This window comes from Zootoca vivipara, chromosome 12 (genome assembly GCF_965207765.1).
Source record: "Zootoca vivipara chromosome 12, rZooViv2.hap1.1, whole genome shotgun sequence".
Taxonomy (NCBI): Eukaryota; Metazoa; Chordata; class Lepidosauria; order Squamata; family Lacertidae; genus Zootoca; species Zootoca vivipara.
In genome coordinates this window covers 49,429,047-49,455,481 of record NC_142595.1, presented here as the reverse complement: position 1 = coordinate 49,455,481, position 26,435 = coordinate 49,429,047, and the positions used below count along the sequence as shown (strand labels likewise).

Genomic DNA, 26,435 nt, shown 5'->3' with positions numbered 1-26,435 from the left:
TGATTATTGCTTTCATTTTATGGATCAAAGGTCTCGTTAGATAGTAAAATTCATGTTAAATTGCTGTTTTAGGGGTTGTTTTTAAAAGGCTGGAACGGATTAATCTGTTTTGCATTACTTTCAATGGGAAAGCGTGCCTTGGTTTTGGAACGCTTTGGTTTTGGAAGGGACTTCTGGAACGGATTAAGTTTGAGAACCAAGGTAATAATAATAATAATAACAACAACAATAATAATAATATATTATTTATATCCCGCCCATCTGGCCGGGTTCCCCCAGGCACTCTGGGCGGCTTCCAACAGAATATTAAAATACAGAAATCCATCAAACATTAAAAGCTTCCCTAAACAGGGCTGCCTTGAGATGCTTTCTAAAGGTACCACTGTATGTTCGAATATTTCTTGCTCTCCGATTTCTGTGACCATTTACCAAACTTTCCGGTCACACCTTGTATATTTAAAAGGAGTGTCGTGCATATTTAAATCCTCACGTAAAATTATCCTTAGGCAGCGAGTGGCGGGAGTGGGGAGAATGGTTCATTAGAGAAGCATGTCATTTATTGTCCACTCTTGGTCAGATCCAGCTATTTTTGTCTGCTCAGGGCAGAGAGGAGACTCACCTGTGACAGGTGTTTTCATGAACCAGAAGACTCTGCGAATGTCGTCCAGGTTCTTCCACGACTCCGTCAGCTTGGAGAAGCCTTTCAGCCGCATCTCAAGTTCCCTGAGGGAAAGGAGCACAATCAACGGGGGGGGGGGGCAGCTTTGAAATCTACTGACCGCACCCCGTTTTTCTCCATATGAGTCAACCGCATCTTGCCCTATTTAATTTCCAGGAAACGCCAGCAGGTGGCGTCACTGAGCACAGCCAGAAGGGCGCAGGCATGCATTTGATTGGTCAGAAAATCTGTGATGTTTGCCTTCAAGTTGGATAATTAAATGTCTGTGGAAATGGAAGGGGCACCTCTATAGGGATCTCTCAGTGGGCAGTTATGCCAGCATGCTAGCGTGAACAGTCAGAAAGTTTGATAAGTGGGGTTCGGCAAGCAAGATGTCTTATTGCCTGTATCTAATGATAATATTTATTTATTTATTTATTTGATTTGTCAAAAGATCTCAGGGTGGTTCACAAGATAAAAATATAAGATAAAAGCACAAATAAATAGCTAATCCAGAAGCAACAAAACAATAACCCCTCTCCCACAAACACATTTAGAAGTCTATAGAACAGTAAGCAGCCAAAGGCCTGTACTATATTTTGCGTGGACAGGCGGAGTCCCCCAAAACCCCAGGCTACCCCTGAGCGGAATAATGACTCTAGACAACGTGTTATGGGATTCAAATTGGCCACAACTTTATTAAGATTCCGGTCTAGGGAGACCTTGGCTCAGGCATTAGGTGTTTATCCTTCCCAGTCCCCAGAGCCGGGGATCTGGGGGACTTCAGGGTTATCCAGAATGTGTGGGGATTGGGCTGGCTCTGGAGAACAAGCAGAGAGAGAGCCCCCCCCCGTTCGCCGCCGCTGGAGGGGGAGAGCAATGACAACCTCTCGGTGTGTGGTCAATGCCTCTCCCCAAGACCCCTTTAACGGGGGTACCCTGATCTTGACGACGCAAAGGGGGTGAGGTCACCGCCTCACGCCCATAGCTGCCAAGTTCCGGCCTGAGAAATAAGGGACTGGACCGGAAGTAGAAGACTGGAAGTAGCGCTGCCGCCATTTTGGAACTGGGCGGAGCATGCTCAGAAGCTACTTTTGATGCTGCTCTGCCCTGTTCCAAAATGGCCGTCGCACCAGAAGTCACGCTGCAGCCATTTTGGAACTGGGCAAAGCAGCACCAAAAGTCGCTTCTGAGCATGCTCCACCCAGTTCCAAAATGGCCGCCGCGCCAGAATAAACCGGGGGGAAACAAAAAAATCCGTTTTTTTCCGGCTGGGAACAGCTGGAAAAACGGGGGTTTCCCGGGGAATACGGGAGACTTGGCAGCTATGCTCACGCCCCTCCCTTCAGGAAGATAGCCTAAAGGATTCTGCCCAAGACCTAAAACTGTCAAAGTTGTGACGTATTGCTACAGGAAAGGCGAAACCTGCCAATGCAGGGAAATTCCTTTCCGGCCCTTCAACAGTGGCCCTGACGTAGCAGCGCCTGCGTACCTGTGATAAAGAGAGGTTAACCTGCCAAAAAAAATTTTTTTTTAATGAGGGTGTGGCTGTGGAGGGTGGGAGAAGCTCTGGAGCCGACTGCTGCTTAGCAGGTAAGATTCAAATCCTATTGTGTGAGCTGGACAGTCCCTCCCCTTACCTGGTCAGTCCCCTGGCAACACCTCCCCAGGTGAGATTGGACGATTGGCTGGGGTAGGCGGAGACCCCAGGTATCCAGCCTGGTAAGGTAGTGCCAGATCTGAACTACCAGTGAGGGATCCAGGGGAGCTGCGCACACGACCACGCAAAAGTCGCCCCCCATTTAATGTGGGGAGCGGTCATTTCACTCATAAAAATCATCATCATTTTTATATGAATCAATGCAGAAATAATATTGTCCCTTATTTCTGTGGTGAAGAAAAATGAACCCAATAATATTAGAGGATTTATATATCTATTGCATTAATATCCCCACCTTTTCCTCCATCTCAAGGCGGTATATATGGTTCTCCTCCCACTCCTCATTTAATCTCCACAACAACCTTGCGAGGTAGGTTAGGCTGAGAGGCAGTGGCTGGCTTCGCGGCCAAGTGGGCATTTGAACCCTGGTCTCTCCCAGGTCCTAGCACAGCCATCCCCAAACTGCGGCCCTGCAGATGTTTTGGCCTACAACTCCCATGATCCCTAGCTAACAGGACCAGAGGTCAGGGATGATGGGGATTGTAGTCCAAAACATCTGGAGGGCCGAAGTTTGGGGGTGCCTGCTTTAGGCTATCTTCCTGAAGGGAGGGGCGTGAGGCAGTGACCCCACCCCCTTGGCGGTGTCAAGATCAGGGTACCCCCATTAACGGGGTCTTGGGGAGAGGCATTGACCACACACTGCTCTAACCACTACACCACCACAAGGTCTTTAAGTCTGTGGCATCTAAAACTATCCATCTGCATCGTGTTTCTCTCCTCAAAGCAGCCCCGTGATGACGAATCTCGGGGGAGAGTGAAGGAGGCGCAGAGCACGGGGGCAGGAATTTCTCTTGGCGTTTTGCCGCTGTGAGCCTTGAAACTTTGCCAAGGTGGCAGGGGAGAAGGTGCAGGCGGTTCAGCCAAGTCTCAGATTCCAAGCATCTCTGACCCAGATTGACAGGTTAGGCAAGAGATGCTGATGGTATCGCTGCTCTCAGGCAGGGCTGTCTGGGCAGTGTGGGTTGAAAAAAGCAGAGGTGCCCTGGGATTGTGAAATGTGGCACTCCTGGAGAACGGGATGGTTCACCTGTTTGCTTGGGATGGGGTGACGTGGTCGGAAGGAGGCTGCCAAGCTCCACACCAGCTCAGAGACCTTGGCATGATCAAAGCACACAATGGGCCGGAGCTCAAACGGCAGTACAGTGGTACCTTGGTTCTCAAACGCCTTGATTCCCAAACACCAGAAACCTGGAAGGAAGTGTTCCGGTTTTCAAACGTTTTTCGGAAGCCGAACGTCCGATGTGGTTTTTGGCTATTGTTTCCCGAGCACCTGCACCAATCAGAGGCTGCGCCTTGGTTTTCAAACATTTCTGAAGTCAAACAGACTTCTGGAACGGATTAAGTTTGGCGCTTTTGTTATTGCTGTATTGTTTTCAATACTTGATTGGGAGCAGCCCAGAGTCAGGGCCGGCGCGTCCATTAAGGCGAACTAGGCAGTTGCCTAGGGCGCCAAAATGGAGGGGGCACTGGCACGACGGGGAGCGCTGCTGGCTTCGCAGGACTCGCTCTGCCGCATGGCCGCTGCACCCCGACGCCACCTACCCGCGTCCAGGGCAGGCGGCAGCAGCGGTGCCGGTGCAGCCCAGGCGTGCCCGGAGCGCCGAGGGCAGCAGCATGTGGAGGACACGTGGGGCGAGAGCAGCCCCTTCCTGCGGCACGCGCGCACCAGAGCCAGGCCTTTGGCTCCAGGCGCTGTTGCCACGCTCTACTTCTCGGGCAGGTGGGAGCAGCTGCTGTTGTGCCCGGGGGTCCGTGGCTGAAGCCCGAGGGCGGCCAGAGCAACCCAGCCGTCGACGTTGCAGTTAAGTGGGAGGGAGGCTGGGAAGGGAAGGGGGTGAAGGCTGGGCCAGGCCTGCAGGGAGGAGGCATACGCCCCGGGGGGGGGGGGAGCGCCAGAAGGTGGTCTCGCCTAGGGTGCAAAAAACCCTATCACCAGCCCTGCCCAGAGGGAAAACTCAGCCAGATTGGCGGGGTATAAATATGTTGTTGTTGTTGTTGTTGTTGTTGCTGCTGCTGCTGCTGCTGCTATTTATTTTGCATTTTTGAGGCTTTTTTGGTTAATTTGTTTTTGTGACTGTTTTTGAGCTGTGGAACCCAGTTCAGCTACTAATTGATTGATTGTGTGACTGCGGAAATGGATAAAAGCCCCTCATCCAAACAATGACTATCATCAGTGCAGGTAGGGGAAAAAAATTAATTGTCTTATTTATTTTATAGTACAGTACATTGATTATTGCTTTCATTTTATGGATCAATGCAGGGGCGTAGCCAGGATCAAAACTAGGGGGGGGGGAAGCCATGGTTGTTCAGGGGCGGGGACAAGGCACAGAAGGGGAGGGGCCACAAAGTGGGCGGGGCTAAAGGGCCAACGGGCCTGATGACATCGTGGCGGTGGCAGCAGAGGCCACCTTGTGCTTCTGGGGCTGGTAGCGTTGGCGGCTACCCTGCTTGGCTGGAGAGGACGGGAGGGTCGGGCAGGCGAGAGGGGGTGGCAGGGCGGGCGAGGGCGAGGCAAGACACGGCCGCAGCCACAACGGCTCCGAGGCGTTGCTGCATATCAGCATAATATTTCAACCATGGTTCAAGCCCCACCTTAGGAAAAAAATCCTGCATTGCAGGGGGTTGGACTAGATGACCCTTGTGGTCCCTTCCGACTACAATTCTATGATTCTATTGATATATTACCATAGCATATGCATCATTCTGCTTTCTTGAATTGTCCTACTCCTAGGCATAGCATCCAACTCCTAGAGGCCTAGGTGCCCCCCCCCAATTACTGGTAAATACCGTATTTGAAAGAGTCATCCCCCCATGTTGATGGGCTTTCTATGTGGGGCTTATCTGCCCCCCCCCCGTATTTTATTAAGGATGGAAGAGGGAGGGAAGGAAGGAAGAAATAGAGAGAGGGATAACTCATATTTGTGGGTGCCTCTGGGTGACGCTGTGATGCTGGAACTCTGCATGTACAGGAGCCTTGTAAGCAGCTTTCTCTCTGCTTGATTTACAGCAGGCACGTCCAACAGGTAGATTGTGATCTACCAGTAGATCACTGGATGTCTGTGGTAGATCACTGGTAGGTCACTGGCACCCCTAAAAAAAGCTCACCCAAAATTATCCTCCTCCCTCAAAAAAGTTGAACTATGACCTGAAGCCCTAAACAAAAATGGGCCTCCCTCCCTCCTAAAAGAAGCTCAACAAGTTTGACCTAAACCCCCCAAAACAGGGCTTCCCTCCCTTTAAAAAAAACTCAACAGCTTTGACCTGAACCCCCCAAAAGGGGGTAGATCACCCCCAGTTTTAAACTCTGAGTAGATCAGAGTCTCTTGGGAGGTGGCCACCCCTGATTTACAGTATACAGATGCAGGCGGAGGGGCAGACTGGAACACCAATGCTTTTTATAAACATCACTGTGTCTGTCAAAGCTACAGCCTCCCCCCCTTCTTATTCACTTCTTTTTAGCCTTGCAGAGCCACCTTAGTCAAATTGAATCCTCTGAGTCTGCACCCTCATTAAATCGCCAATAGAACTCTTAATGCTCCTGAATGCTCATTAACAACTCCCACTTAAGAACAATAGGGTGAAATGGTCAGCTATCGAATCTTGCCTGGGGATATATGCTCCATTGTCTTAACTGCTTAACTACTGGTAGCCACTTTGCTTTATTTATTTGATGTGTTTTTGTTACTGCTGTGTCCCCCCCCCCCCCAGCAAGCGGAGACTTAGCTGCTCTTGCTAAAGCAAAGCTCTTTCCACTTCAGTTTTTGGAGGGGAAAAGTGCTGGTTATGGTCTGTAAAATACATTAATTTTTTTGCTTCTAGGGGGGGCAGCTGCCCCCTCCTGCCCCCCCTGCCTACGCCCATGGATCAATGGTTTCGTTAGATAGTAAAATTCATGTTAGATTGCTGTTTTAGGGGTTGCTTATAAAAGTCTGGAACGGATTAATCCGCCTTGCATTACTTTCAATGGAAAAGCGCGCCTTGGTTTTGGAACGCTTTGGTTTTGGAACGGACATCTGGAATGGATTAAGTTTGAGAACCAAGGTACCACTGTATCTGTGCTACAAATTGGTTTCAAGTTTCTGGTCCTCATTTTTTCCTTACTTTAGTTTTTTTAAACTAGTGGGAAGCGCCTGGCACTGCCCAAGGATCTTTAGGAAACATTAGGAATATTGGTATTTTTAAATGGGTAGCGTAATTTGTGAATTTGGACCAGTCACGCCTGAAATTGGGTGAAGTTAGGTCACCGGCATGGTTTATTCCACCAAATGGCGCATGACAGCTAAATGTCCACGACTACCCTGAGAACCCTCATGCCACATTTGGTAGGTATATCTCGATAGGCAGCTGAACCAAGGCAAAAGGTAGGCGATGCCATGCCAAAGTCATAGTTCTGTCCGCCATCTTGAATCAAAATGGCAGCCAGCATCGAAAGCATTGGCAAGGAACACCACCCCACCTTGGAAATTATTGTGCTGAATTTGGAGACAATATCTCAAGAGGCGTCTGAACTTATGCCAAAAAATGGACGACGCCACGCCAAAAGTGATGTTTCGGTCCTCCATCTTAATTTAATTTCTGGCTTCTGACAAATTTGAGAGTGAAATCACAGCCGTCTCTCTCTCTCTCTCTCTCTCTCTCTCTCTCTCTCTCTCTCTCTCTCTCTCCCCCCTTATGAGAAAATAGGGCTACAGATCCCACCCCCTGCTCCCGATCCACGCAAGCCCCATGGCCAAAGCAACTCACGATTTGACGGTGCGCAGGGCAAAGACAGAGGACTTGGTGAACAAGTACTTCGAATTGGAATCCAGATCTTCGGTGCTTTTCGCGTCGACGCACCTCGGCCAGCCTGGGGCGTACTCCTTCCAGCTGCAGCAAACAAAGAAGAGCCCGGTGAGGGGGGAGGAGGTCACCCAGAAGGAAGTCCATCTTTGAGCAACTCAGAAGTCAGCTATGGAACTCATTGCCACAGGATGTCGCGATGGCCTTTAGCCCTGTTGAGCTAATGCTATTGTTCGGTTTCTGATAATTGGTTCTCATGGGAAACTTACAGATTCTTGCCTCACACAATTAACTCAAGGCAGTGCCAATTTACTCTTGGCAGAAAGCCAAGGTCTGCCTGGCCTGGCAACAACTCTCTCATTGGTTAATGACCAGCACTGAACTCTGTTATCTGGGAATGCTAGCACAGTTGTTTCTTGTGGGTGTTAGGAGTAGGAGTGCTGCGTATGGTTGGAGAGAGAGAGAGAGTAAGGATTTATTTTGCTTTGCTTTGTATGCAGAGGTTTTCTTTTCTTTTAATAAATCCTGTAAATAGTTATTCTGCGTCTAGCCGACTAATCATTTCCACCTCTACTAGCTTCTGCGCTGTGCAGGAAAACTCTGCTACTAGAGCTATGCCTGACACTTCAAAATTCTAAGAGCTATGATTCCAAGTCCGTGTGGCAGTTAATTGTGGACCTGGTCCTGTTCACATCTGCAAGCTTTTCGCGGTGCTCACACAACACCACCCTCCTCAAAATTCCATCCCATCTTATTTATGGAGCAATGACCATTTCTGTGGAGAATCCAATAAATTAAAAGACCAACAATCACGGACTCAGTAAATCCTGCCAGGCAAAAGCTCTCAAGGAAGGAGCCCTCCGGGGCCAGTAAGGGATGCAACGTAGGAGAGAGGTCATGGCTTGTAGAGAGAGTTCCAGGAGCCATAAAGAGAGGCTTTGAAGGGCCGCATGCGTTTCCCGAGGGCCAGAGGTTCCCTGCCCCCATCTCAGCCTAAAGAGATGTGTTTTACTGACCCATAGGATTCCTGCCGTTTCTTCAGCTCTTCCTTGCGATGCTCCACGAGTTGGGGGTTTCCTTTGTCATCGCAAACCGTTTTGGCTGGAGGGACAGAGATAGGGAGAGAGAGAAGAGGAGACCAGGTAAATGGTAATTAATCTAATGAGCCAAATGAGAAGGAGGGGGGGGAGTGAAGGGAGAGATTTGCCAATTGTGTTATTGAGCTAAATCTGATCATATAGTCTGCATTGTATAATTCTGAGTGCATGGCTTAGCCACCCCCACCCCCAATTGCTCTCTTTGCCTCTCTGTGTGCCAAAGGGTAAGCCAGACAGAATGCCTTGCTAAGCTATCAAGGCCGGATGACTGTCTTGTCTGACGCTATCAGTCTGACGCACAGAGAACAGGCACTCAAGGCTGCTGGAAGATGCTACCGGGGTAGCATGAGTCAGCATGTGTTTATGCAAAGGACCGGACACAGGAAGATCATTATATGTACTTGTGACCCCCTTGCGTGCGCACATTTACAGAGGAGGGGGAAAGGAGCCCAAGAAAGTGTATAAGAAGCTTTGCAATTTGTGTTTCTCTACTCTTGTCGTGAGCTGATCACCTAGAGTCTCTTATTAATAAGAAATTAAATTCTTTCTCTGAATTCAACCCCCGGTGTCATTTTTGACTGTCTCTGTCCTGCCTGGGCGCAACTTAAAGGACCCTTAGTAGCTGATAAGGCTACAGGGGGAAGCTTGCCTACGAGCCGTACTCTTTGCCAGCAAAGCCCTGCTGCTTCCTAACACGCTGTAGTTACTCCTGAATGATGTGCCCTCTGCACATGCCCAGAGATACCCTCTCTCCATTCCATTAGACCGTTTCCGTGGATGAATCCATGGCGATTCTATGAACGTGTGCTTGTGTGCAAGAGAAAGAGAGAGAGAGCAAGACGTCTCAAACCTGGGAAGTAATTCATTCCCATTCGCACTTAAGACAGATTTTGTGTGTGTGTGATTTGTACAAACTGATGCACAGCCACCCTTTGAAATTTGCACTTCTCTGAGCTTTTGCAATGCAGCCAAGCAATATGTAGCCGAAAATGCATGTGTCGGAGAAAACAGCATTGAGAAAATGTCCGTACGAGGCCAAACCACATGCAAAGAGGGAATATTTCACATTAACACGAGTTTTCACGAGGTCTCGCGTTTTTGCTCTAGCTTGTAAACTGGTGTGGAAAGGTGGAGGGCTGAATTTAAGCCTGGGAAAATGAGAAACCAAGCAAAATTGACAGTCTCCCATCCCGGATCGAGCCCCTCCTTTTGCTTGCTGGTTATAGTTCTGGTTACCATTACCAAACCAGCACGGACACAAGCAACAGCAACGCTTCTCCTCCATCGTCTCTCCATCACTGCTTCTGCAGAATGAAAACCCACAAAGCTTTGGGCCTGCTTGGTTCAGTGAACACCCACCCCCAATCCCTGGGAAGGGAGAGAGGGGACCAGTACCTGCCCCCTCCCTCAGGGTCAAGGTGCAGGAGCCCTCCAGCCACTGGTAGGAAGGGAAGTTGTACGTCTCCCCCTGTGGGGTCGTCACCCTGACGAAATTGCAGAACCAGTTGTCCGTGGGGAAGAATAAGTACGGCTCCTTGTGCAGGCGGATCAGATGGATGGGGCCCAGGTCCTGTTCGATCAGCACCTCGTAGTCGTCTACCTAGACACACAAAGGGAAACCTGGTCTGGAAGGGGAGCTTTAAAAGTGCAATGCACTAGATTGCAAAAGAAGAAGAAGAAGAAGAAATACAGAGATTCCTCTCCAAACACCCTTTCACCCAGCCAAAAACTTCGGGTCAGCACTCAGGCAGAGCTCGGATTACAGGGGAGAGAAGAGGGACCTAAAAGTAGGCACCCTCTTTTTCCTAAGGTCTCTCAGCTACAGAGGTACCTCGGTTCTCAAACGCAATCCGTTCCCGAAGACCGTTCAACTTCCGAAATGTTCGAAAACCAAGGTGCAAAGGGCAGTCTGCAATTTCAATTGGAATAATTGAAAAAACATGCCGCAGAAGCCGTTCGACTGCAATACCTGCCATACCAGGCTTGAAATAGCAGACCGGAAGTAGCGCTGCCGCCATTTTGGAACTGGGCGGACCATGCTCAGAAGTGACTTTTGATGCTGCTTTGCCCAGTTCCAAAATGGCCGCCGCGCCAGAAGTCGCACTGCAGCCATTTTGGAACTGGGCAAAGCAGCATCAAAAGTCGCTTCTGAGCATGCTCCGCCCAGTTCCAAAATGTCCGCCGCGCCAGAACAAACCAGGGAAAAACAAAAAAAAATCCGTTTTTTTCAGCTAGGAACAGCTGGGAAAACGGGGATTTCCCGGGGAAAACGGAAGACTTGGCAGCTATGTCGACTGCTGAGGCACGTTCGAAAACAGAAGCAATTACTTCCAGGTTTCCGGCGTTCGAAAACAGAAATGTTCCGCTTCCAAGGCGCTCAAAAACCGAGGTACCACTGTACTGATATGGGGAAGCAGGAATTTGGCTAAATCTAATGAATGAGTGAATCCTTTCTTTCCTGCTTGGTTCCAAGGCCCTTGATCACCTTGATCTGTCCCAAGTTGCCAACGGCGCCCTTAAACAGATAAACCTGGTGGGTCACTAGGGGCCCCAAACACCACATTTCATTGTGTGGGGGCTACAGAGTAGTGTGTACTGGAATTGTCTTTAGAAATCTGGTTTTGCACTTTGTTTCAGTGGAAGCAGAATTGCTTCCACACCATCACCTCCATCTCACTAAATTGGCGGGGGTGGGGGGTGGGGTGGGCAGGAGGCCGCCGTTCCCTGGTTCTCCTCAGGTGCCAAAATGTCTTGGATTGATCCTGTGGACAGCTCCAAGCAGGGCCGGATTTAGGTTTGATGAGGCCCTAAGCCAGGCATCCCCAAACTTCGGCCCTCCAGATGTGTTGGACTACAATTCCCATCATCCCTGACCACTGGTCCTGTTAGCTAGGGATCATGGGAGTTGTAGGCCAAAACATCTGGAGGGCTGCAGTTTGGGGATGCCTGCCCTAAGCTACCGAAGGTAATGGGGCCCTTTATATGTCCAGCTGTCCTTTGTCAACAACAAATTGTCGCTGTTTTTGTGTGTTGAATATATGCTATACAGTGGTACCTCGGTTTATGAACACAATTGGTTCCGGAAGTCTGTTCATAAACTGAAGCGTTCATAAACTGAAGTGAACTTTCCCATTGAAAGTAATGGAAAGTGGATTAATCTGTTCGAGACGGTCTGCAGAGTACTTAAACTGAAGCGTTCATAAACTGAAGCGAACTTTCCCATTGAAAGTAATGAAAAGTGAATCAATCCGTTCCAGATGGGTCTGCGGCGTTCATAAACCGAAAATTCATAAACCGAGGTGTTCATAAACCGAGGTTCCACTGTATAGGATTTATGGACCTACCGTGTTTCCCCTTTTTTAATACGTAGTCAAAAAGTAAGGCATGGCAGGGTTTTTAATCGTTTGAGAAACGTAAGACATACCCCGAAAATAAGCCATACTTCCGCGACGTGCGGAGCAAGACCACCTAGCGCCCCAGCCAGCTAGCGGGACCCAGTACGCCGGCCGCAACAGGAGGAGGAAGCCTGCCGGGTTGGGTCGGTGCCCGGAAGCGGCGGCTGCTGCTGCAGCGCCGATAAAGCGTGCAGCAGTGCCGCACGGAACACTGAGGGCACAAGCCAGCAGGACCCAGCTCCTGCAATGCCGGCCATGGCAGGAGGAGGAAGCCTGCCAGGTCGGGTTGGTGCTCGGAAGCGGCGGCGGCTGCAGCGCTGACAAAGCGCGAAGCAGCACCGCTCTCCCTCTCTGTGTGGGTGTCAGTCTCTTTCTGTGTGTGTGCGCGCGCGTGTCTCTCTCTCTCCCCCGTGCGTCTTTCTCTCTCCCCCCCCTGTGTGCGCGTCTGTCTCTCTCTGTTTGTGATCGCGTCTCTCCCCCCCCCCCGACAGAGAAAAGGTGCCGCGCAGGTTCCTCTTCGGCTCGTCATTCAGCTGCCCCAGCCTCCACGCCGAGAGCTGACGCCGCTCCTCTCCTCCTCCTTCCCTTTCCCCCCCCTCCTTCCGTTGGTGCGTCAGTTGGGGTTGCACGCGCCAGAGCCGCAGGCCCAAGCCTCGTCCCCCTCGCGCTTCCCTCACTAACATCTCGGAGCAGGACGGGTCCCGGCCTCCCTCCTCATTCCCCGGCCAGCGTGAGAGAGCCCGGGGAGCAGCCTCTATACCTCCGCGCGCACACACACACGGCCGCCGCTGCCTTCGAAGCCATGGCAGCAAGCGCCAAGCCGAAGCAGGAGGAGAAGCACCTAAAGCTGCTGAGGGAGATGAGCAGCCTCCCAGTGCTCCCACCCAATCGTGAGTGCTTCGACTGCGACCAGCGCAGTCCCACCTACACTGACATGACGGTGGGCAGCTTCGTGTATACCTCCTGCTCCACCTCACAGAGTGAAGTCCCCCCCGTCCCCCCCGTGTGCACGTCTGTCTCCTACGCAGGTGGCCATCCAGCCTCAGCTTAGAAGCCTCCAAGGAAGGAGAGCCCTTGATTCAGGATGGGGGAGGAGGGGAAACGGAGAGAATAGAAGAGGCAGAAAATGCGCGCGGGAGAGAGCGCCAAGTTGTACCGGCACTTAAATAAAAAAAGACACCCCCTGAAAATAAGCCACCGTGTGCTTTTTTGAGGAAAAAAAGTTGTAAGACGGTGTCTTAAAAAGGGGGAAACACGGTAATAAGTATCTAAAGCCATTTGCACATAACAAAATATGTATTTTATCAAAGTTTATTTGGTTTTTTATCTTATATATTGGAAATTTACATTCAGTTTTTTTTCCTTTAAATTTTTTTGCGGCCCCGAAGAGAGTGGGGCCCTAAGCTATATAGCTTGTTTAGCTTGTACATAAATCGGCACTGGCTCCAAGCAAAGCTCTTGGTCCTTTAATGACCATTTGCTCCCATATTGCCCCCTAGAAGCAATTTCTGGAGTTATTTCTCCATGGGATCTTCTGCCTCCTCCTCCTCCTCCTCCTCCTCCTCCTCCTCCTCCTCCTCCTCCTCCTCCTCCTCCTCCTCCTCCTCCTCCTCCTCCTCCTGGCCTTGTGGTGAATACCATTAACCGCAATCTAGAGCAAACAGCATCTCTGTCGTTTGGGAAAGGATTAGGCAAACGCAAGGACGAGAGGTTGGTCAACAGCTCTTCCTTACTCTATGTAGGCCAGCCTTTGCAAATGAGGCCACTGGATTTATCATCGGAAGATGTGAGACAGATGTTGTTGTTGTTTAGTCCATTAGTCATGTCCGACTCTTCATGACCCCATGGACCAGAGCACGCCAGGCACTCCTGTCTTCCACTGCCTCCCGCAGTTTAGTCAAACTCATGTTCATAGCTTCAAGAACGCTGTCCAACCATCTCGTCCTCTGTCGTCCCCTTCTCCTAGTGCCCTCCATCTTTCCCAACATCAGGGTCTTTTCCAATGATTTTTCTCTTCTCATGAGGTGGCCAAAGTATTAGAGCCTCAGCTTCAGGATCTGTCCTTCCAGTGAGCGTGAGACAGATAAAGTCCTCCTTCACCCAGTTCAACTGTGGAACTCCCTGCCACAGGAGATAGGGGTGGCCACCAGCCTAGATGGCTTGAAAAGAGGATTAGGCAAATTCATGGAGGAGGAGGGGGTGGGCGATGGCAGCGATGTTTCTGAAGACCAGTTGCTAGAAACCACAAGTGGGGAGAGTTTTGCTCTCGTGCTTGGATCCTGCTTGTTGGTTTCTTACAGGCATGATCTGTGAGAACAGGATGCTGGCCTAGATGGAGCTTGGCCTGATCCAGCGGGCTCTTATTATTTTCTTACGGCCCATGCATGCATAAGCTAAGTTACCCACCGGTGGCCTAGAAGTCATGAAAGACCACCCATTTCTGCAGCACCCTCTTCCAGTCTAAAAACAACCCAGGGACAATCTTTAGGGGTTCTGGAGAGAGAGAGTTGGCAAGATGGGACATAGTCCTTGTGCAGAGTCAGACCACTGGTCCATCAAACTCAGGATTGTCAAGGTGGATCTGGCAGGGTTTCTGATGCGAGTGTTTTGTAACCCTGGTTGGAGATGCTGGGGACTGATCCTGGCATCCAAGGCTCTACCCCTGAGCTACAGGAAAGAGAGAGATGTGCTGGCGGCCCAAAGCGCTACAATAAATGTGATAATGTAAATGTGAGTGTGCTTCTAATAGAGAAGTTATGGTTACCTGTCGCTTTACGAAACTGATGATTTTGCAAGTTGCCACACACACACACACACACACACACACACACACACACACCAATTGGGGCGGGAATTCTGTACAGCTAATATGTGAATCACAAAGATACAGCTCAAAGCTAGAACGTAAGTTGCTACATGGTGCAAATGGCTACACGTAACACAGTTTCTCAACATGCACACTAACGCAATTTAGCAGAACACGGCGGGAATCAAAACTTAACCAGCAGAAATGGTCAGTGCTTATTGCACATGTGTATTAAACATGAAATGGGGCATGATTGGTGAGAATTGAAATGCTTTGTTTGGAATTTTATAAATACCACTGCCTGGACTTGCAGTTTGGGGGAATGATCCGACTTTGGGGAATGATCCCACTGCAACCTATTGCTTTGCAAAAAACAACACTGGACTCCTAACTCCCCGCGTTTCTGAGTTTTATTGGCGTAAACTCAGGAGATAAGCTATTTTTTTGGCTTACAGCACACACACACACAGAGAGAGAATGGGGCTGTAAAAAGATGAGTGAAAAGAGAAGAGAGTATCAGAAGGAGCGCCATGCCTTGACTTTAAGGGACGTTTCCCTGGGGAAAACATCTTGCACAGAAAGCAAGAAGAAGAAGAATAGTTTGGATTTGATATCCCGCTTTATCACTACCTGAAGGAGTCTCAAAGCGGCTAACGATCTCCTTTCCCTTCCTCCTCCACAACAAACACTCTGTGAGGTGGGTGGGGCTGAGAGACTTCAGAGAAGTGTGACTAGCCCAAGGTACCACCCAGCAGCTGCATGTGGAGCAGCGGAGACGCGAACCCAGTTCCCCAGATTACGAGTCTACCGCTCTTAACCACTACACCACACTGGCTCTCTGGGGTACGGCTTGTAGTTGGCTTTTGTCTGCCTCGAGAGACAACAGAGTGTGCCTTCGAAGATGGAGCCAAACACCTGGAGAATCGTAGCAGCACCTGCAGAGACCGGGAACTCATAACCGCTGTTGTTTTTGCTGCATTAGCAGCGCTGAAGCGACTTCCCCAGAGCACACGCCTGGGCAGTGTGTTTGGAGGCCTGGGCTGCCCAGATGACAAGACCCTCCTCGCTCTCAGCCTCGTTGATGTGGTCCAAAGGGAAGCAAAGCGAGATGTCTGGCACCAGCTCAGCTGCAGGAGCATACCTGCCAAGTTGCTGTCAGAGAAATAAGGAACCGGGCCGGAAGTAGTGCTGCCGCCATTTTGGTACTGGGCGGAGCATGCTCAGAAGTGACTTTTGATGCTGCTTTGCCCAGTTCCAAAATGGCCGCTGCGCCAGAAGTCGCACTGCAGCCATTTTGGAACTGGGCAGAGCAGCATCAAAAGTCGCTTCTGAGCATGCTCTGCCCAGTTCCAAAATGGCCGCCACGCCAGAATAAACCGGGGGGAAACAAAACAGGAACAGCTGGAAAAACGGGGATTTCCCGGGGGAAACGGGAGACTTGGCAGCTATGTGCAGGAGTCGCCGGAAGAAGGCGAACGCGGTGCCGTCCAACTGCTTCGGATTTGTGTAGAGTTTACTCCTGAGCTCGGAGAGGTCCCACAAGGTCAATGTGCCTGGCTGTTTACGAGGAGGAGCAAGCGGTGCGGGCCCTGCTCCCTCAGAGCTTACAATCTCACATTTAATACCAGTGAGGTGGCAGAGGAGGGGGAAGATAGCGAGGGAATCAGGGAGAAAGATGGGCTTAATACTTGAGAAGTACATACTGTTCTAGGCTCAGTGGCAGGAGGGCAAGGAGGGCAGAGTGTGTGGAAGTGTTGTGCCAAAGACTTCATTACAAAGGAGGGCAAGGCATTATTATTATTATTATTATTATTATTATTATTATTATTAGGCACTCCGTGGCTACTAGCCACAATGTCTGTTGACTGCCTCTGTTGTTGGAGGTGGTGATGTGCCTCTGACTCCCAGTTGTTGGGGATCCCGAGCGCAGAGAGTGTTCTCGCACTCAGGACCCGTTTGCGGCTTCCCTTGCGGGCATCTGGTTGGCCACCGTGAGAACAGGAGTCTGGACTAGGCTCTTCCGATGGTGTTATTTTTTTTACCCCGATTTTCAAACGTTGTGCCCAGGGCTTTTACATTCTTTCATCAAAAGGGACGCTGTTAAGTCTTGCAGACACAACTTCAGCCAATAATCTTAATTGCCAAATCTAGAAGTGAACTTGCCAGGACAGGTGTGGTGGTGGCAGTGGGAACAGTCTGTGCAATGCTGGGCGTCTGCGAGACCCAGGAAGGTCCATCAGGGCCAACGCTGGTCACCAGTATTCATTTTCTCTTTCCTTTCTCTTTAAAAGTTTCTTTAAAAATTATTACAGTACTGTACTAGAATGGCAATCCTGCTATGAAACAAAGAAGCTGACTCAGGCTGTGGCCAGTGGCCATTTTCTTTCCCCCAAAATGCTTGGCAGTCCAGACATAGGAAGAAGAAGAAGAAGAAGAAGAAGAAGAAGAAGAAGAAGAAGAAGAAGAAGAAGAAGAAGAAGAAGAAGAAGAAGAAGAAGAAGAAGAAGAAGAAGGAGAAGAAGAAGAATTTATTATTTATACCCTGCCCATGTGGCTGGGTTTCCCCAGCCACTCTGGGCAGCTCCCAACAAAAGATTAAAAATACATTAAAACATCAGACATTAAAAACTAGGGCTGCCTTCAAATGTCTTCTAAACATCAGATAGTTGCTGATTTCCTTGACATCTGATGGGAGGGCGTTCCGTAGGTCGGGCGCCACCACCGAGAAGACCCTCTGCCTGGTTCCCTGTAACCTCACTTCTCACAGGGAGGGAACCGCCAGAAGGCCCTCGGAGCTGGAGCTCAGCGCCCGGTCTGAACGATGGGGATGGAGACGCTACTTCCGGCATACAGCGGCTACACCCCAAAAACAGCCTAACCCAGCCTAACCCAAGCTGAACGATGGGGGGTGGAGAAGCTCCTTCAGATATACTGGGCTGAGGCCGTTTAGAGCTTTCAAGGTCAGCACCAACACTTTGAACTGTGCTCGGAAACGTACTGGGAGGCAATGTAGGTGGAGCCAGGAGCATTATGGGAAAATTAAAGATGTTTGGGTGATTGGAGGCTTGGCCAGTGCTGCTTGGCAGTTGGTCCTAGCAAAAAGTGTGTGTAAGAGAGGGGGGGGAGGGAGGAATGAAGGAAGCGAGGGAGGGAGGGAGAAAGAGAGAGAGAGAGAGACAGAGGGAGAGAGGAAGGAAGGAAGGAAGGAAGGAAGGAAGGAAGGAAGGAAGGAAGGAAGGAAGGAAGGAAGGAAGAAAGAAAGAAAGAAAGAAAGAAAGAAAGAAAGAAAGAAAGAAACTTCCACTGCTTGCTACAGGGAGCTGGGACTTGAAGCCTGGCCACATCAGCCCCCACCGTGTGGGAATCCCCTGCAGTCAACTGACAGGAGACAATCAGCCAAGTTGTGTACCCCCAGCAGTGACCAGAAGAGGAATGACCTCTGGGCGAAGTGCCAAGAGAAGGAACGCCGCAACAACCGGACGCCTTCGCCTGCCCCAGCTGCAACAAAACATGTCTCTCCCGTTTCGGCCACGGCAGCCGCAGCAGGCGCTGCGACTCCCCAACAGTTTGACATCACCCCCACAGTGGCACTCCTCCGTTGTCTCCTGAGACAGACGGGTGCCAACCGGGGTGGGAAGCCAGGGAGTACAGACATGAGCCAAATGACACCTTGACCAAGTCTCTACCAAGCATGGTGTTTCTTTCCTACAACCTCCTCCCGTTGAGACCTAGAAGCGACAGCGTATGTCACCCCCAAACAAGAAGCAACCGGTTACGCATTTACACCGCCCCACGAGCAGTGAGGAGCCCCGAGAGGATGCCCGGTTTGCCACCTTAACCCTCTCCCCCCAGCCCTGATCCCCTCCCTTCTTGGTACTCACAGCCCCACGGACAAAATCTCTGCCCAGGTGGTCCAGGCGCTGCTTGGGGCTCTCCCCGCGAGCCCCCACCAGAGTGATGGAGACGGTGCTGTAGGTGCCTGCCAGCAAGATGTCACCTGTGGCCACCTGGACCTTGTAAGCAGCCATTTGGGAAGAGGCGAGAGGAGGCTCTGATGGCGTGGGTTTGTGCGGTGTCGGTGCCGAGGCAGGTATGAACAGCATCGCTTGCTTCTCCTCGAGGGCTGTTGCACAGCACACACAAATACCCCGCCTCTCTCAACCCTCCTCCAGAGCGGTTTAGGCCACAGGCAGCTGCTGCGATGCGAAGGGTGGGGCTCAGATCAGATTCCCCAGTTGGCTGCAAAAGTTCTGCTGTGACCACTTCTGGGCTCACAGTGGCGACAATAAGACAGATTTGCTCCCAGAAAGAAATTGCAGGAAGACCCACACTGGCTGATTGTGTAACTGTTTCATAACCCTCTGCCTCATTGGGACATCGCTGCGCCCTTGTGCATCCCTGCAAACACACACAAGCAATGTGTTGCATCAAACTTGTTGGCTTAGACGAGCACAGCAAGAGCAAAATGAATATTGCAATACGTTTTCACATTTTTGGTTGCTGTTGTTGTTGTTGTTGTCGTCACAGAATTGTAAAGTTGGAAGGTGCCGTCAAATGTCATTTTGTACAACCCCCTACAGGGTACCTGACAGACAGCCATCCAACCCCTGTTTTAAAAACTCCAATAGAGGAGTATTCGCCCCCCTTTCCAGGGAGTCTGCTCCACTGTCGAACAGCGCTTACCATCGAGAAGTTCCTCCTAATGCTTAGTCTGGATCTCTTTTCTTGTCGCTTGATATTTGAAGATGGCTATACTTTGGCCACAGGGACCCAGGTGGCGCTGTGGGTTAAACCACTGAGCCTAGGGCTTGCTGATCAGAAGGTCGGCGGTTCGAATCCCTGTGACGGGGTGAGCTCCCGTTGCTCGGACCCAGCTCCTGCCAACCTAGCAGTTCGAAAGCACGTCAAAATGCAAGTAGATAAATAGGAACCGCTACAGCGGGAAGGTAAACGGCGTTTCCGTGTGCTGCTCTGGTTCGCCAGAAGCGGCTTTGTCATGCTGGCTACATGACCTGGAAGCTATACGCCGGCTCCCTCGGCCAATAATGCGAGATGAGCACGCAACCCCAGAGTCGGTCATGACTGGACCTAATGGTCAGGGGTCCCTTTACCTTTACCTTTATACTTTGGCCACCTCATGAGAAGAGAAGGCTCCCTGGAAAAGACCCTGATGTTGGGAAAGATTGAGGGCACTAGGAGAAGGGGACGACAGAGGACGAGATGGTTGGACAGTGTTCTCGAAGCTACGAACATGAGTCTGACCAAACTGCGGGAGGCAGTGGAAGACAGGAGTGCCTGGCGTGCTCTGGTCCATGGGGTCACGAGGAGTCGGACACGACTAAACGACTAACCAACAACAACAAGCCAAGGGTTGCCATGTTTCAAAAAGTAAGAACCAGGACACCCCTGTTGAGCTTTCTTTAGGAGGAGATTTTATTTAGGAAACCACCAAAACTGTAAAGCTGTTTTCAGGAAGACCCGAAATTAGTTGAGCTTTTCTCAAGACAAAGCACCCCCAAAACACAATATTTCGATTGACTTGCCTAAGATCCAGGACACTGTCTTCCGGACCCCCCAGACACCAATTCCGCCTTTGAAATCTTGATAATATCCGGGGAAATCCAAACATGTGGCAGCCCTGGCTATCGTATTTCATCTCAGCCTCTCTCTTTTTTCAGGTTAAACCTACCCGACTCCTTCGAGCGTTCCTCGTCAGGCTTGGTTTCCAGGCTCCTCGTCATCTTGTCTGCCCTCCTCTACACATATTCCAGCTTGTCAACATCCTTAAATTGTGGCACCCTAAACTGGACACAGGAACGCGGGTGACGCTGTGGTCTAAACCACTGAGCCTAGGGCTTGCTGATCAGAAGCTTGGCGGTTCGAATCCCTGTGACGGGGTGAGCTCCCGTTGCTCGGTCCCAGCTCCTGCCCACCTGGCAGTTCGAAAGTGCAAGTAGATAAATAGGGACCGCTCCGGCGGGAAGGTAAACAGTGTTTCCGTGCACTGCTCTGGTTTCACCAGAAGCGGCTTAGTCATGCTGGCCACATGACCCGCAATTTAAACCTTCAAAATGAAATACAGTTAAAACAGATTGCAGTGACGGGAATAGGGTGGTCTCTGGAAACACAAGTGCTCTCGGGTGTCAAGGGCCCAGGTGTAAAGAGGTGAATCTTCAGCATTTGACAGAGGCTGTGCAGGGAAGGTGCCACGGGTACTGCTGTGGGGAGGGAGTTCTGCAGTTTAGGGGCCAACACAGAGAAGTCCCTCTCCCAGGCCACATTCCCAAACCCTCAACTTCTGAGGGAGGTGATACAACCAAGAGGGCCAGTCCCCCCAACCCAATGCAGTTCCAGGCAGGCAGCAATACAAGAGGGCAAATCAGACCCCTAGATTGGGCTGTGGGGGCCTTGGTAGGTCACACACTGTTGTTGTTGTTGTTGTCTATTGACCCCCTATATTTGGAGGTCTCAGGGCAGTTCGCAAAACAAAATCAAAATATAACCCCCCCAACCAATATAATCACTGCAGATGGTGACAGCAGTCACGAAATTAAAAGACGCCTGCTTCTTGGGAGAAAAGCAATGATAAACCTAGACAGCATCTTAAAAAGCAGAGACATAATAATAATAATAATAATAATAATAATAATAATAATAATAATAATTTATTATTTATACCCCGCCCATCTGGCCGGGTTCCCCCAGCCACTCTGGGCGGCTTCCAAAAAAACAGAAATTCTAAAATACAGAAATCCATCAAACATTAAAAGCTTCCCTAAACAGGGCTGCCTTGAGATGCCTTCTAAAGGTCTGGTAGTTGTTCTCTTTGACCTCTAGTGGGAGGGCATTCCACAGGGTGGGTGCCACTACCGAGAAGGCCCTCTGCCTGGTTCCCTGTAACTTGGCTTCTCGTAATGAGGGAACCGCCAGAAGGCCCTCGGAGCTGGACCTCAGTGTCCGGGCAGAACGATGGGGGTGGAGACGCTCCTTCAGGTATACCGGACCGAGGCCGTTTAGGGCTTTAAAGGTCAACACCAACACTTTGAATTGTGCTCGGAAACGTACTGGGAGCCAATGTAGGTCTTTTAGGAGACATCACCTTGCTTACAAAGGTCCGTATAGTTAAAGCTATGGTTTTCCCAGTAGTGATGTATGGAAGTGAGAGATGGACCATAAAGAAGGCTGATCACCGAATAATTGATGCTTTTGAATTATGGTGCTGGAGGAGACTCTTGAGAGTCCCATGGACTGCAAGAAGATCAAACCTATCCATTCTGAAGGAAATCAGCCCTGAGTGCTCACTGGAAGGACAGATCGTGAAGCTGAGACTCCAATACTTTGGCCACCTCATGAGAAGAGAAGACTCACTGGAAAAGACCCTGATGTTGGGAAAGATGGAGGGCACTAGGAGAAGGGGACGACAGAGGACGAGATGGTTGGACAGTGTTCTCGAAGCTACGAACATGAGTTTGACCAAACTGCGGGAGGCAGTGCAAGACAGGAGTGCCTGGCGTGCTCTGGTCCATGGGGTCACGAAGAGTCGGACACGACTAAACGACTAAACAACAACAAAAACAAAAACCGAAAAATTCCCCCCCAACTCCCCCCATTTTAAAAGGGCATAGGATGTCAATCAAATCAACCAAAGGAATGTTTTTGCCTGGCGCCTAAAGGAGTATAATGAAGGCACCAGGTGAACTTCCCTGGGGAGAGCATGCCACAGACGGGGAGCCACTGCAGAAAAGGCCCTGTTCTCGTATTCCCACCCTCCAGACCTCTCAAGGAGGGGGCACATGAAGGAGGGCCTCGGAAGATGATATCAGCGTCCGGGACGGTTCATATGGGAAGAGGCGGTCCTTGAGGTATTGCGGTCCTGAGCCGTTTCAGGCTTTATAGGTCAAAACTAGCACTTTGAATTGGGCCCGGAAACTAATTGGTAACCAGTGCAGTCAGGGTGTCTTGTTATGGTGAGCAACCTGGCCGCTGAATTCTGCACCAGCTGAAGTTTCCAAACCGTCTTCAGGGGCAGCCCTACATAGAACGCATTGCAGTAATCGAACCTTGAGGTTAGCAGAGCATAAACCCCAACAAGAGCAGGTGACTCCCAGCCACCTGATCTAGGGAACCACCCACTAAAAGTGCCTCGGTCTTATCTGGATTGATGAAACCTGCTGGGTGACTTAGAGGCAGGTGCTGCCCTTCAGCCCAATCTACCTCACAGGGTTGTTGTGGGAAGCCTAAAAATAGGACCTGTGTGTGACAATAACACTCCCCACTTGTAATGCCCAGTTTACTGCTTCTGACAATGGAGGGAGAATGTAGCCACTGTGGTTAGTCTACTGTTTTGACGATCCCTCATAACCGAGTAAGATTGTCTTCCATAAACACAGTTTTAACAATGGGTCCGTAAGTGCTTACCTTCCAAGTCCCGGACTGCAGAATCCGGGACTGGCAGCTGTGTGACACCAGAAGTTGCATTGACGTAACTTCCGGTGTCGCTTTGCCCTTCTATGGGCACCAAAAATGGCCACCGCCGGCTTCAAAAGTAGCTTCTACGCATGACCGGAAGTGCGTCGACGCGACTTCCAGTGTCGGTGGCGGCCATTTTTGGCGCCCATAGATGGGTGGGGCGACACCGGAAGTTGCGTCGACGCACTTCCGGTCATGCATAGAAGTTACTTTTGAAGCCGGCGGCGGCCATTTTTGGTGCCCATAGAAGGGCAAATCAGGAAAAAAAATGGCCGCCGGCAGGAGAAAAGAACGGAGAAAAACGGGAGACGAAGTGATACGGGGGACCACCGGGAAAAGGTAAGTAAAAACGGGGGTTTCCCGGGGAAAACGGGGTACTTGGCAGCTATGCCGTAAGTGACTGTGGAGGCCAATTCTGGATCCACACATCCTTCCACAGTGGAGACATAGGCTTCCGGGCGGGAGTTGATCATGGTGTGGATTTGCCAAGCGTACCTTCATCTTAGCATGTTTCTCCCTTGCATTCTGAGTTCGAGTGTCTTCAAAGCCCATGACACCTTTGGTAAAGGTAAATGGTAAATGGAGCGCCCGCAGGCAAGTGTTTCCCAATTGTTGGTTTTATACTACATTTTTTAAGATTTGCATTGAGACAGTCTTTAAACCTCTTTTGTTGACCACAAGCATTACGCTTTCCATTTTTTAAAGTTTGGAATAGATTACTGTAGTTGCTTTGGAATACGATAATCAGGCATCCGCACAACATGACCAGTCCAACGACGTTGACGTGGAAGAATCATTGCTTTGACACTGGTGATCTTTGCTTCTTCCAGTACACTGTTATTAGTTCACCTGTCCTCACAAGTGATGTTTTTCGGAGACATCATTGATGGAATCTTTCAAGGAGTTAGAGATGGCGTTTATAAGTGGCCCATGTTTCACAAGCGTACAGTAAGGTTGGTAGTACAATAGCTTTGTAAACAAGCATTTTGGTTTCCCTGCGAATGTCCCGGTCCTCAAACACGCTACGCTCGCAGAGCTCAGGCAATGCTGGATTTCGGCATCATTGTTGGCTGTTGTGGAAAGTTAACTTGGCCTCAGTACATGCGCTTTCTCGGGCTACTGTACGTTCAGCAAACTGAGCACACCCCAAGAGTCCCTGCTCTAGGCTCTAGGGCTCATTTGCCAGGAATGGGAGACATTTCTCTATATATATACCCAAATTTTAAGCAATTTGGAAAACACGAGAAAGAGGCATGCAGTCAGAGGAGGGAGCATTGGTGCCACCTGGTGGCTATGGAGGGTGATGTAGCAGGCGCATTCCTGCTCAGTTTCTGTAGTTGGAAAGAAAGCTTGTCTCTCAAGGTAGCCTAGGTCAGTGTTTCTCAACCTTTTTTGGGCCACGGCACACTTGTTCCGTGAAAAAAATCACGAGGCACACCACCATTAAAAAAGTTAAAAAATTTAACTCTGTGCCGCCCTATATTGACTATAATTATGACTGTAAGAAACACTTGCCAATTGCTGTGTTGGTTGCAATCTCCTGTAATAAGGCTTCACAAGCCGTCCGGCGGGTCAGTGATGTGTATTGGCGGCCGCCAGGCTCGTTTGCACTGAGCTTTGGGAAAGAGGAGGAGAAATACTGCTTTCCGGCGGGTCAGTGTTGTGAATTGGCGGCCGCCAGGCATGTGACAATGCAAATCGCCCTTTTCGTCGCCGCACGTCGCGGCACACCAGCCAGCGTCTCGCGGCACACTAGTGTGCCGCGGAACAGCGGTTGAGAAACGCTGGCCTAGGTGCCCCCTTGGAATACAGGCAACTCCCCGTTTTCATCCGTTGGAGGCATGCTACAAACATGGAAGTGACATGAAAGGGGGCAAAAAAACAGCCCCAAAAGAGCGCAAAAACGGCAAAAGTGGTGCGAAAATAGTGTCTAGCAATCCAACAAGCCTTTGCAAGTGCAATCCCAGAAGTCTTTGCACCGAGGTTTGGAGGGGGAGACTGTGGCAGAGTTTGGTGGCTTTGGGTTTTTTTGGAAGGGTTCCCCCCCCAAGGGTTTCCATAGGCTTGGGGGGCATTTACAGGCTCTTTCAATGGCGTTCACAATATACGCAATTTCACGTAAACATGCGGTGCCTCAGTTCGCAACCCCCGCATAAATATTTCCCACCTGTTTCCCACAAGTGTGAAACCAGACAGACATGAATTCCCATACCTGCTTAATCAGCTCTGCGAGGTCAATTAGTTTTTCCCTTAAGTTGCCTCTGACCATAGACCAGGCCTCCCCAAACTTCGGCCCTCCAGATGTTTTGGACTACAATTCCCATCTCCCCTGACCACTGGTCTTGTTAGCTAGGGATCATGGGAGTTGTAGGCCAAAACATCTGGAGGGCCGAAGTTTGGGGATGCCTGCCATAGACCATCCCTGTAATGACAATCCCAGCCAGGTGTCCTCCATATATTTTGGACTATGGCTCTGACCGGCGCTGCTGGGAGTTGTATTCCAGCAAACTTGGAGGGGCACCAGGTTGGGGGAAGTTGCTGTGATTCGTGTTTGGCCTGGTTCACTCGACCCAACCCAGCTGTTCTGCCGCCGCCCACAGAATGATTTCATCTTAACTACTCCTGCTCATTAACACAGGTGGCATCTTTAATTAGGGCGCTGAGCCCCATTGCCACACACGACTTGGTTTTGATTCATCCAAACCTCCTGTGACTAGGAGTGCCTCGATTTCTCTGTCAACACAGGGAGTGATAAAGAATAGAAAAGGCCCGTGTGGACCCAGGGTATGTGTATACCTAAGGTGCAAATCCTTCACTTGCAGTTCAATGGTTAATTATTATATCGACAATTTCTAAAGAAGAGGAAACAATGGCAAGGTTCTCTTAGAATGCAGGGGGCTGTTTGGCTTCAAATCTGGAATTTGTTCTGGACTCTATACAACTGGGCCCTGAAATCACGGCGGCAATCTCAGGCCTGCCCCTTTGAAATGCCTCGCCCCGATCCGAAAGGATGCACCTCATTTTCATTTGGATTCAGTATGCAGAGGGCTGCGTTCGTACACTTATTTTATTTATCGAGTCACATATCATTAGAATCAGAGATCAGAGGTGGAAGGGGCCCTGTAGATCATCTAGCCCAACCCCCCTGCAGATGCAGGAATATGCGGCTGTCCCTTATGGGGATCGGAACTGCGACCTTGGCGTTATCAGCACAGTGCTCTAACCAACTGGGCTATTTGAAGAGCCTGTGAAAGTTAACATTGAGGCGCCTGAAAATTTGAGAAGGAAGTGAGTGTGCAGTTCTGGTGGACTGTCTACAACAGGGGTTGGCAACCTAAGGCCCGTGGGCCACAAGCGGCCCATGGGGGTCGTTTAACCGGCCCAAGGACCCCACTCGGGAACCTCCGCCGCCCGCTCGGTCGGGTCCCGTGCTAAATCGGAGCGGAGCAGAACAGGGACCGGCTTCCACGATGCGGGCCAGCTTCCCATTGGCTGCAGGAAGCTCCTGCAG

The 26,435-nt window shown here is 50.3% G+C and overlaps 1 protein-coding gene across 1 annotated transcript in view; it reads right to left on the bottom strand.

Moving 5' to 3' along the window:
* LOC118094999 (hydroperoxide isomerase ALOXE3) overlaps window positions 1–18,623 on the bottom strand; it is a 36,931-nt gene extending 18,308 nt beyond the window's left edge. The window contains exons 1-5 of the mRNA XM_035135837.3: window positions 18,337–18,623; window positions 9,650–9,854; window positions 8,174–8,258; window positions 7,122–7,244; window positions 620–723 (exon numbers count right to left, since the gene is read on the bottom strand). Coding sequence (XP_034991728.3) covers window positions 620–723; window positions 7,122–7,244; window positions 8,174–8,258; window positions 9,650–9,854; window positions 18,337–18,558 — 739 coding nt within the window. The 5' untranslated portion in view covers window positions 18,559–18,623. The remainder of the gene's footprint in view (window positions 1–619; window positions 724–7,121; window positions 7,245–8,173; window positions 8,259–9,649; window positions 9,855–18,336) is intronic.
* Between the last annotated feature and the right edge of the window lie 7,812 nt (window positions 18,624–26,435).